The sequence below is a fragment of the Suricata suricatta genome, chromosome 9, assembly GCF_006229205.1.
Source record: "Suricata suricatta isolate VVHF042 chromosome 9, meerkat_22Aug2017_6uvM2_HiC, whole genome shotgun sequence".
Taxonomy (NCBI): Eukaryota; Metazoa; Chordata; class Mammalia; order Carnivora; family Herpestidae; genus Suricata; species Suricata suricatta.
In genome coordinates, this window is record NC_043708.1 from 1,418,875 (window position 1) to 1,430,595 (window position 11,721).

General features: G+C 63.3%; 2 protein-coding genes across 9 annotated transcripts in view; one reads left to right on the forward strand and one right to left on the reverse strand.

Moving 5' to 3' along the window:
* Positions 1-600, forward strand: part of PPP1R13B (protein phosphatase 1 regulatory subunit 13B) — a 65,521-nt gene extending 64,921 nt beyond the window's left edge. For all 5 annotated transcript variants that reach the window (XM_029950252.1, XM_029950248.1, XM_029950249.1 and 2 more), the window contains one exon: positions 299-600. In XM_029950252.1, coding sequence (XP_029806112.1) covers positions 299-340 — 42 coding nt within the window. In that variant the 3' untranslated portion in view covers positions 341-600. The remainder of the gene's footprint in view (positions 1-298) is intronic.
* Positions 601-1,554: 954 nt separating this feature from the next.
* Positions 1,555-11,721, reverse strand: part of ZFYVE21 (zinc finger FYVE-type containing 21) — an 11,410-nt gene continuing 1,243 nt past the window's right edge. For 2 of the 4 annotated variants that reach the window (XM_029950711.1, XM_029950713.1), the window contains exons 2-8: positions 6,039-6,089; positions 5,556-5,724; positions 4,822-4,897; positions 4,647-4,738; positions 4,025-4,078; positions 2,309-2,451; positions 1,555-2,178 (exon numbers count right to left, since the gene is read on the reverse strand). In XM_029950711.1, coding sequence (XP_029806571.1) covers positions 2,143-2,178; positions 2,309-2,451; positions 4,025-4,078; positions 4,647-4,738; positions 4,822-4,897; positions 5,556-5,724; positions 6,039-6,089 — 621 coding nt within the window. In that variant the 3' untranslated portion in view covers positions 1,555-2,142. Of the gene's footprint in view, positions 2,179-2,308; positions 2,452-4,024; positions 4,079-4,646; positions 4,739-4,821; positions 4,898-5,555; positions 5,725-6,038; positions 6,090-11,166; positions 11,369-11,721 lie in introns of those variants that run through there. The other 2 variants (XM_029950715.1, XM_029950712.1) reach the window with 2 other exon arrangements.

The following is an 11,721-nucleotide window of genomic DNA, read 5'->3' on the forward strand; positions in this document are numbered from 1 at the left end:
TCAGGATGCGGAGCCCGCCCATCGTTTCCTCTGTTGGTTTATACCCGCACCAGACGTTAGGGCAGGTGCCCCTGGGCCCCCTGCGCACCTGGGGGGAGGTGGGGGCTTACCGCCACTGACACGGACTTGAGGCGGTGCCAAGTGCCGCGCAAGGCTCTCCGGGGTGGGGGGTGCAGCCTGCAGAGGGAGTCGGGGGTCTCAGGTGGGTGGCAGCCGAGCGGCCGTCTGGGCACCACTGGGCGCCCCTTCCTGCTCTGCGTGCCGCGTCCTCGTCCTCACTGTTCCCACCGCTCCCCAGTTGTATCCACGGATCAAACCCCGGCAGCGAACACTGGCCTGAGCTTCCGTCCGGGGCGCTGCCCGGGCCCGCCCGCCGCGAGGAGCCTGCTCCGCCGTCTCTCCAGGAAAGCCGAAGCCGGACGCGGGTTACAATGGTGCTCACTTGCGCAGACAGCATCCACAATGTGAATCCCTGCAGTTCCCCGGGGAGGCCCTTTCTTCAGTTTGCCCGTAACTGGGAGAGGTACTTTTGCCTCCAAGAAGACTGAATTTTGCCAATTACTGTAAATCCAAATAAATATCCAGCTTTCTAAACAGCTATCCCTGTTGCCAATAAGCAGCCCTGTAACTTACCCCTCGTCAGTTGCCAACGGAGACGAACCCTCTTACTGACTTGGCCCCAAGGCCTCACTCTCCACACCTCTCCACCCCAGCACCGAGCTCACAGCCGCTGTGAGGTGTGCCCTCCCCCCCGCCCCCCTGCTATGGGAAATCACAGCCGCCCATCATCCTTTCCGCCCTGACCGCATCTCCTCTCCCTACTGTGAGGGTCCCTGGATGGAAACTTCGTCAGTGGTGGAACTTGGTGCATGTGTGCTGGGCCTCAGCCTAGGTCACCTGCACACAGGCCGACGGCGGGTTGCGCTTGTGTGTCCCAGGCACCAGGGCCCTTGACACCAAGTGACGAGCTGTCAGGAGCCTCCAGATCGCACTGTCCCCTCCTCTGCACACTGTGCAGCCCACAGGCCAGCAGCCAGGTCAGGGTGGGGTGGGTGAGGGGGTGCCTGCATGTCAGGAGGGCAGCGGGGGGGGGGGGGGGGGGGGGGGGACGGCCAGCCGCAACGCATAACCTGTGCCCGGTCCCGACCACGAGGGCGGCACTGCCCCAGGCGTGGATTGTATGCACAGACTTTTCTATTCCAAAAGTATTTTTTGACTAGACCATTCAAAACTATCAGAATGATGGAAATGTTTTTTTCTCTCATTAAAATCCAGGCCCTTAGGCTTTATTTTACATGTATGAGTCCTGTGTATAATTTATGTATAAACGTGTGTGTAGCCAGTCACCTGTAAGCGCTGATTGTACGCAGCGTGCGGACGAGCGAGCACCTGCGGGGCAGCCTCTGCTGCCGGAAGCCGCCGCCACGCCCGCGTGTAAATGTGCACAATAAACCGCTGTCTCCCACCGGCGGCTGCGAGTCGTGTGTTCTGGAGCCGGAGCGGAGCCGTGGCACAAAGCTCGGTGCTCTGGACACAGTGAGGTGAGCGCGGGTCTGCTGTTCTCAAAATAGGTTTTAATCGTAAGCTTTATATACAAATTGTTGTACAATTATTTTAAAGTGAAACAGTAAGTGAAAAGTACAAAAAGCAACGCTGGGTCCTCCCCCTTAGTGAAGTATCAAAGGTTTGTCCGCAGCCCCCGATTAGTGACGCAGTGAGCGGACAGTCTATAAAATGGGCTCAGAGACCGAAAACTAGCCGGCTAGAAACCAGGGTCCCAAACAGATCGGGCTCGACTACAACACTGCCCAAACCACTGCTCTGCGAGAGTGACGCTGAGGGGCCAGAACCTTCTAGCAAACCTGGGCACCCATAAAAATAATGGTTGAAGTTATGCTAAAAATAGTTTAGCAGCAGTGTAGCTAGCTCTCCCCCACCTCCAGTTAAGTGTCAACAGGGTTAACGCGCACACTCTCAAGCATGACGCTGTTCAGAGCACCAACACGCTGTGCGTGCCACGCTGGAGAAGCGGGCTCTGTCCCCCACGCGCTCGGGCCGCAGCGCCCAGCACAGGGGCCAGTCGCCCGTGTGTGCAGGGCGCAGGCTCCACTGTCCCAGGTGGGTGCTCCGTCCTGCGTGGAGTCACTGGTCCCGCGACTCGTAGAGGAGCTTGGTGGCCTACAAGTGACAAGAGAACGGTGACTGGTCCTGTGCCCAGCTGGAGCTGGCACGGGCACCCCCCTCCAGGGCCTTCGCTGAGAGAGGTGGGCCCCGAGCCCTGAACCCCTGCCCGCCGCCACCCAGGTACCTTGTGCATGGCCGCCAGCCATGCCGTCGACTGCCTCCTGCTGGCAGGTGCGTCCTCCCCAGCCGTCAGCTTCAGCTGCGTCAGGCCGTCCGCCCCCGGTGCTGCGAGCCTCAGGGACATGCCTGTGGCCCGTGCGTTACCTCCTGGAGGAGGGAGACGAGGTAAGGCCTGCGGGGACCCCAAGCACCCAGGATCCCACCTGCCCTCGTGGCGGAGGCCAGGGTGCCTCCTTCCCACCCCTCGCGCTGCTGCAGGGGGCCCAGGGGCACCGGTGGACATCCGGAAGATGACCCCAAATTCACGGGACAGGAAAGGAACCAAGTCGCCTGGCCCTCCAGGGCCCAGGGCAAACTGCCCCATGTCACTGAGCCGAGAAAACCGCCACTGCGCTACTGGGTCCCACGTGGGGCTCCTGCGGTCAGGAAACCCAAGCAGGGCCGGCTCCACGCGAGTACTGGTCCCACTGGCCATCACTCTGGCCTCACACCCGTCCTGCTGTTGAGAGCTCGCGGACAGGCTGAGCGACCGGCGGTGACTAGCGCCGGAGAGGGACTGACACCCCACCCTGCTGCCTGAGCCCCTGCAGAGACGCCGTGAGGGGACCAGCCTCTGCCGGCCGCGGCCAGCCGCTCCCAGAACCAGCCCTGCAAGGACTGGCGGCTCGCGCAGTCTCGACCACAGTCAAACCGTCCCGTGGAGGCCAAGCCTCCCCGTGAAACCCGCCTACGGCTTTTCTACTCTGACTCGAGCATGGAACTCCATTTGTGAGCAGGACTCTACCTCGTGGAAGATTCCTTCTAGCAGACCCTGATCTTGGAGTCAAAGCCGAGGGCCCGCTCGCGCCCGAGGACAAGCGGAGGCCTGACCTTCCGTGCATGTGCACGAGCTGGTCCCTGATGCACGCCCCGGCTCTGCCCACCCCCGGCTCCTGCAAGGGAGGGTTAATCGGCACAGCCACGGCCACGCTCCCTGCCGTCCCTGGTTGCTTCTGCACTTTGAGGGTCCAGGCAGCCACCAAAGCTGACGACACGCACCACCTGGCAGCTCCCCCTACCCGCCTGCCCCTGGGAAGACAAGGTTCTGTGGTTTTAAAGGTTCTAGGAAATTTCTAGCAGAGTGGGGTCCACTGCACCCCCAGAATTGCCAGAAGGGGGCATGCAAGCACCAGGAATCCCCGGTCCCTGCCCCCAGAGACCACTCACCAGGCCAGCTAGGATGCGGCCTTCTCCTCGGCCCAGGACGGGCCAGGACGGGCCAGGACAAGGCCCAGGAGCACCCGGACTGACCTCCAGCTCCTCCAGGCCCTGCCCTCTGTAGCCGGGGGCCCCAGCCTGCCGCGGGCAAGCGGCCTGGAATGAGCGAGCACACCGTCCTGGGGGCACGGAGGCGGCGGAGTGCTGGCCTGGCCCTCTGGCATCAGCATTCAGGCGGAAGTGCAGAGCTGGCCGTGGAGGGGTGGGGAAGCGCCGGGGGAGGGCCTCGACTGTGCCCCCACCCCCGCCCCTGCACTCGCCCACCTTAGGGCTGTAGATGCTGACTCTAAGCCCCCTTAGGACTGAAAAATGGAGCAAATCAAATCCATTTCTACCCCAGATGTTTTCCTTCAGGCTTTATATGCCCCTGCACTGGGCCCAACCCCCTTTCAAATGGACCCACAGAAGTGACAGTGCGTTTCAGAGACAGCAGGGCAGGAGGAGGGCGTAGCAGGTGGCTGACCTTCAGAGGCGGGCTGGCTCCCCAGGAGGCTGGTGTAAGTGTGCATGTCTTTTTCTACAGCAAGAAGGCAGGCGGGCGGGAGAGAAGAACCACCAAGAGCCAATCAGAAAACAGAAAGCAAGAAGGATTAAGTCACGTGGGTGTTAGCAGGGAATGCAAACTCCACTCCTGGGGAAAGTTGGCCAGAAGCACAGAAGTTTAGGTGGAAAGATCCAGAACAGGCTGAATGCTCCAGAAGCTCACCAAGGAAATGGAAAGGAATCTTGTTTCCATAGCTGCCTGACAGGAGCAGGCAGTGCTGGCTCCCAGTGGGCCACTGCGCCAGACCCCGGGACACATGGGTGACGCCAGCCACACTGGGCCTTTATCTTTGGCGTGAGGCCAACAGTAAATAGTGCAGAAGAGCTTTTACGTGACACGTTCAGGCAACTTCTCCTGAATTCATTATTCTACACGTTAAGTCCATTCACCTGGCAAGTTCCTAAAGCCACGTGCTAAACTCAAGCCCCTGGAGGGCGACGGGCCGGCCCGCTGGAGGCCCAGCCAACAGACCCTGTCCCCGATGCCGCCGTGGCATCCCCAGAGAGGCCCACGCAGGCTCCGAACTTGCTGCCGCACTCACCCCCGGGCGGAAAGCCCTCCGTGAGGGTCTGCACGCTGCAGATGCGCGCCACGTCGATCTCGTGGTGGCTGTCCCCGTCCAGAAGCAAGTACCTAGGAAACAGGGTGCCCGTGCCACATTACTCCGGGGCCGATGGGACCAGGCCGGCCGTGCCAAGCAGGACTCTGCCTCTCACCTCTGGTTGTTGGAGAGACGGCAAACCATAGTTTCTGGCTTCTCGGAGTTTCCAAAAGTTACGAGGAAGGTAGCTCCTTAGGATACAAAAACAACGTGAGAGCACAGCCAGCCCCTCGCCCCCCGCCGCCCCCCAGCCCTGCAAGGCCGGCGCCCAGGGAGACGACCGCGGTGGCTGTGCCCGCAGGTCCCCCAGGTGAGGCGGCAAGGGCGTCCCGGAGGGGAAGCTGCAGAGGTAACGCCCAGGGCGCTGCTGTTGGGAGGGGTCCCGCACACCCTGCACGCTCCTGGGAACGTCCCATACGTCCCCCCACCCACAGGCTCCGGGAGCACCCAGGGCAAGACCGGCACGGGGCGGGTGGCAGCAGGGAGACCACGGTGGGCCACGGGGAGGAGGGGGTTTGGCCCTAAGAAGCCCCTGGGGAAGGAGAGCCTCGGTCTGTGGAATTCACCCTCTGATGCCACACACGCCCCAACATGGCCGGCGGGAGGTCCCACCCGTGTCACACGGCCCCACCCTGGTCTAGGGCCCCGCACGCGACGGACGTCCCAACTACTGGTCCCCAGCCCAGTGGATTCAGGCGGCCTTTTAGGCCACATCCCTGTTTCTGTAGAGACGAGACGCTGGATCTTTCTATGGAATCCGGAAAAGGGGTGGGGACAGAGCTCTTCCAGGCCGCCCGCCACACCCGGCCGGACGCCGGGACCCAGTCTCGGACCCAGTCTCGGGCTTACCGCTCAGCAGCACCTTGAGCTGCTTGTCGTAGAACTCCGCCTCCTTGTGGGACACCAGGGCGCACTCGGCGCACTGCCGCACCGGGTCCACGAAACACATGCGCCGCAGCGGCACCTTCTGGCCGCAGCACTTGTCACAGAAGCACCTCCCACACCGGCGACAGTGGTGCTGCGGACATGGGGGTGGTGCTGAGGGGACAGAGGACCGCCCCCCAGGGACCACCACCCATCTTCGCCGCGGAAGGAGGAGCTGCCGAGAGCGCCCCGCACACAGCAGGCCACCCCGCCCCTGCAGAGGACGACACCCCTTCGAGGTGTGGTGGGCGCCCTGCAAGGGCACACGGGTGTGCGCACTGCATCGGGACGCAGGCCTGAGTCACCAGCTGCAATTCTCGGGCAGCCACCAGGACACATGGGCTGTCACCCTCCCCACAAAGGGGCTCAATGGCGGCCCGGGCCCCCTTCCCGACGGCCTCAGCTCACCTTTCTGGTCAGGAAGTCAAACTTGGCATCACACTGCATACATCTCGGGCACTAGGAGGGAAGGGCACTGCGTCAGAGCCGCCCTCCAGCCGGGGCCGGGGTGGCGCTCACGGGCGTCTCGGGGACACCGGGGGCAGCGGTCAGAGCCCGAATGGCCACGCTAGGGCAGTCACCGAAGGACCCCCAGCTCTGGTGCTGGGACCACGGAGCAGTGTCCCGGAAGGACCACGTGGTTCCTCGGCTGGAACTAACCCGAAGCAGCCCGGGCACGTGAGTGCCACTTTCCACGTGAAGGCAAGCGTGGCGCGGCGGCCGAGCAGGGGAGAGGCCCCCACGCGGACGGCCACACGTGCGCCTGGAGGAGGGTGCAGGGTGACGAGGGCGGGCTGTGGGCTAAATGTGGTCGCCGCGAGGCTCCTGGGAGTACGGGAGCCGGAGGGGACTGGCGCTGGGCTCGGTGCCGGCAGCGCACAGCGCTCAGGGAGCAGACCAAGTGCCAGTGGCCGCGCCACCAGCACTGACGACCAGGGGCTCCGGTGCCACATCATCACCAAAGGGACGCGCTCAGGCGGCTTCTCTAACACAAGCCAAGAGTCATTCCTGACTTTGCCACAAGGCACGATGGACCGTCCCGATGCTGCCAAGGCTCAGCTTCCCGCAGCGGGAAAGTCCCTCCTGCCCCACGACGGCGTGCGGGGCCAAGTGCCCACCGGGCAGGGAAGAGGGCTTGCGACTGCGGGACCGCCAGGCCGCACGTGACTGCGGCAGACCCTTCGGTCCTGCCCAGCAGCGCCCGGCCCCCAGCGTCCTCCCCTGAGTTCCCACAGGCCGCCTGCCCTCCCCCCTCTCGGCCGGGGACACGCTGGGTCCGCAGGGCGGTGGGACCAGCCCACGCCTCCCTCCCGCCAGCGACCTCCACCCGGGCGCTGCACTGCGCATCCCCCTCCGGCCCAGGCCTCCTCCAGGCACAAGAGCCGGGCGAGCAGGTAGCTCTGCAGAGACTCAAGTCAGAGCCAAGTGCGAGTCAGTCTGTCTGTCTAGAGCTGAGTCCAGGGATGCTGGGACCCCGCAGATGCCCCTGGACGGGACCTGGGACCCACGGCCACATGGGGCCTTGGCACATGTCCTTCCACGGTGGATGCCCTTTTCAGACACCACCCTGCAGCCAGATGGGCTCCGTGGGGCCGCTGTCCCTGCACTGGGAGTGTGGGCTAAGCTTTTTGAGAGCATGTGACTAACTTTGTTACTGCTTTGTTCTAAAGCTTTCTGGCCTTGGACACAGGGCTTGGCCCACCCTGGCCTTCCAGAACCATCCACAGAGTCCCCACTGGCTTTGAGTGTGAACTGGCTGCTTCTGCCCATCCCCTGCCACTGCCTCTCCCTTTGGTGAGGCGTGGGGCTGGGGCCTGGGAAGCGTGGCGGCGCCCCAGGCTCCGTGTGAGCCCCGCAGGGCCGGCCACAGACACCGCTGGGGGAAACCTCCAGCTTGGGGTGCGACGAGACAGGCCCGGCGGCCAGGGCAGCCGGCGCCGCTCCCGGGCTCCGCCGCCTGCGGGGTCTCCCGTGGCTGCCCCAGGCTCGCTCGGCTCTGGCAACGCTAACAAAGACGGTCTCATGCTTACCGTAGGGCCGGTGTGTTTAAAAGACCGATTTTATCTTACTTTGTTTTTATCGCAGAGGGGGCGGGCGGCGGGGGGAGGGGGCAGGTGGGGGCTCCACACTCGGCACAGAGCTGGACGCGGGGCTCAGTCCCACGGCCCTGAGATCATGACCTGAGCCAAAATCAAGAGTCCCAGGACCAGTTCTTCCATGTAAGGTAACAGCCAGAACGCAAAACGCGCGCCGTGAGCAACGTAAGCGACACAGGACGTCGTCTGTCCGTACGCAATCAAGTGATTCAGAAAACCCACGGGCCTCCTTTAAACAAGTAACTTTCTGATTATATAACAGAAGAGACACTTTTAAAAGGACCAACGGAGCGTTTTAACACGAAGAGAATGAAAACTAAGGCCGAAGAAACGCTACTGTGTCCGATACCCAAACTGCACCAAGAGGGAACAGAGACCACAGGCGCGGGCCAGGCCGGGCCTGGAGCCACGGCGGGCAGCCCACCCCACGGAGCCTCAGGCCCCCCCCAGCACCCGGGGTGGGAGGGGCGGGGGCAGCAGGGAGGACAGAGTGGGGGCAGGGCCCACCAGGAGGGACCCCTAGATCCATCCTCTCAGGGATGGCCCAGCACAGGCACCCGCGCACAGACCGACCTGCTGCCCGAGCGTCTGGCCAGGCTGCTGGGCACAGACAGGTGCCACCCGCTAGGGTCCCCCGGGGACTCTCGGAGTGAGTCGGGGGCATGCTCAGCCCGCAAGCAGGCCTGGTGGACAGCAGGGCAGAAGTCGGTGGTGACTCCCGGCCAGTTGGGTGGCCCCACAGGGACAGCCCTGCAGACACGGGGGCTGAGACGAGGTGGAGGCCGGCTTCCCAGTGGGGGCACGGGGCGGGGCGAGAGCAGGTCTGCCCACCGGACCCTGGCACGGGGAGCCCCCAGAGGTGCCCGGGGCAACTCTTCTGAGCCAGCGCTGGCCCCGGAGGGCCTCCCCTCAAAGTCTAAATAGTTGGAAGGGTGGCACCTGGATGGCTCGGTTGGTTGAGTGTCTGACTCTTGACTTTGGCTCAGGTCATGGTCTCGAGGTTACGTGAGTTGGAGCCCCGAGCCTACGAGGGAAATTTTCTCCCTCTCTCTGCCCCTTCCCCGAGTGCGCCCACACGCTCTCTCTCAGAAGAAAAATTTTTTGGCGGAAAATACAGAATTTGGAGAGTGTAAAGGAATGTCAAAAACAAAGCTACTGTAACAAAAGAGCTTGGGGACACACGCCAGTCCTCCCTGGGAGCCCATGGACCCCCAGGGTCCCCCGCTGGCTGGAGCCAGGCCCTGAGGCTCCAAATCTTAGGTTCCTCAGACACAAACAAATCTGGAAAATAAGTTTTAACAATGTATGTATCGGGGCACCTGGCCGCTCAGTCGGTCACATCGGGCTGTGGGCACAGAGCCTGCCCCAGAGCCCTCTACCTCTCCCTGCCCCTCCCTGCCTTCTCTCAAAAAAAAAAAAAAAACACATTAAAAAATGTTTCTAAACCAACAAAAAGACAATATGTGTATTAATGTATCTTTTTTGAAAGACAATCCTTTCTAAAGAATAAAGGAATTACTCCTAAAATACACAATGACTCCTCTCGAAGATTTAACTCCTTAATCAGGGAAGGAACCAGGAAGCTGTTACAAACCCAGCTCAAAAGGGTCCTGGGGATGGGATGAATGTGACAGTGGATGTGAAAGAGCTGGCATCATGGGTGACACGCGCTCCTCCTTGGGACAGAGCCCGCCTGTGTCTTCCCACCCGGACCCCCGTTGCAGACGCAGCGCCCTGGGAAGTGCTGGCCCTGCCCGGCGCCTCTCGGGACCCTCTGCTCAGCGTCCCCCACCAGCAGAGGGTCCTGTGCCCCAGGGGGCAAGGGGCGGTGTGCCCCCGGGGTCCCCTGTCCCGTGCCAGGCAGGTTTCTGCAGAGGACCCCCTTGCTGTGTGACCTCAGTGACTCACAGTCGCCCCCGATCACCCGTGACAATGCTGCCCGTGGACCCCAAATCCCAATTTTCACCCCGTTCTCGACTGGCTGACCTGTTTGTCAGAACCACCTGTCAGAACTAAATGCCCATTCACCTCACTTGCTCAAATAAGTCAAGCTTTTCTCCTTCCTTCGGCCCATGGATGGCGGCTCACACTCACTGCGGCAGGCCAACGGGTGCAGCCCGAGTCGCAGGTCACACACCCCTGCCCGCGCCCAGCCGACACCTCCCCTTCCCACCTACCTGCTCTCATCCAGCCGGATCCCCCCCCCCCCCCCCCCCCCCCCCCCCCCCCCCCCCCCCCCCCCCCCCCCCCCCCCCCCCCCCCCCCCCCCCCCCCCCCCCCCCCCCCCGCACTCGGCAATCTGCTGCCAGGGGAGACACGGGCAGGTCTCCGGGTCCCCCTCCAGCACCAGCTCCTCCCCCTTGACCAGAACAGTCTCTCCCAACTTGGGATTTGGTGGTGATCTGACACGCCGCACTCTCCCTCCTGCTTCTGTGACACTAGGGAGCATCCAAGCTGCCACCGTCGCTGGTTGTGCCCAGCGCTGAAGATGGGAAGAAGGAGGCGTGCAAAACTGCAGGGTTTTGAAGGATAAAACTCCGTATCTCCCAGCCTCGTGCCCAGAGGACCCAGCCCCGGGCTCCCTCCTCCCGCCACGGCCTCCCGAGGCCCACAAGCCACCAGGGAGGCACAGACTGTGCACCCTTGGCTCCCAACAACTGTTACTTCCGGGGCAGGAGGTCCTCTGGGAGGCTGGGAGCTACAGCCCTCTTGGTGCAGGTACCCCCCACCCCTGCTGTCAACACTTTCAAGGGATGTCCCTGCAGGTCCTCAATACTGGCCTGGCATAGGGTCAGGCACCCTGTAAGTGCAGCAGGCATGGAACGGGCTGGCGACAGGGTGACCCGATGGAAAACGGAGCCAAGATGAGACACGGAGGACCATCCACAGAGAGGTCAGCGACACCAACCAGCAAACAAGAAGTGGGTGGAGGCTGATGGTCTGCGTGTCGCCCTCCTGCCACGTTCTGCCTACTTCCCCTCCACCTGCTCTGGCTGCCGCTACCCCCACGCCCAGTCTCCTCCTTGTACTCGAAGGCCCGGCGTCCCACACGCACTGAACAGGCAGGGGGCGGCTGGGGACCAGGTCAGCGGCAGAGGAGCCGCCCCGCCCCCCTTCTCCGGAGCTTCCGGAAGCTCGGAGCCCGCGCTGCCAGAGGCCGCGGCCGCTCCTCTTCCTCCAGAACACGCGCTGTGCTAACCTCTGGCCTCTTGGACCAGACCCCAGGAGGCTTCAAATCCACTTCCTTTCTAAACTCGAAGAGGTCCACCGCGCTGTCCCTCCAACCCCCGGGCTCCCTGGAAGGCCTCCGGGCGGCCCTGGCTCCTCAGATCACTCCCACAAGCGGGGGGAGGGGGCACAGGGGGCCTCAGAGGGGCCCCCGCTACCCCTTCTACATGGAATCGAAACCCCCGCTAAGGAAGGAACCGATTCAAACAAACCAGCAGCTTCGCCAGCACCGCTCACTTCCTGCCGTTCCACTCCGGCCCGAAAACGCAGGCACTGCTCCGGGAACCCCCACTGGGCTTGGGGAGAGGGCTCAGGGAGCCGGAGCCGCCGCCGCAGCCCCTGCCGCGTGTGCAGAAGGGGGGCTGGGGAGCCGCGCCTCCGCCCGGACCACCCCGCCGGGTCCGCCCGCGCAGACGCCCACCGCCGTGCGGTCAGAATTCCTGCGGGGCCGGCGGGGCAATAAGGGACAGAGGCGGGGCCCAGCACTCCCCGACCGCCGGCGACGTGGCCACAGACCAAGTGCCAGAGGTTCCCGGCCTCCCCCGCCCCGCCCCTGCAGGAGTGAGCAGTTCCCCTCCGTGTGCACGACCATCCGCGGCGCGACCCCACGTCGCTCCCTGCGACTCCGACTTCCCGGCCACAGTAACACGTGCCAGGCTCGGGAACTCAGGAAGGGGCTCTGTGACACGTACTCATGGAGGAGAGAGACAACGTATCCCTTTATCTTTCCACAGCACTAACCGGGGAGACCAAGTGGGGAAGGTCCG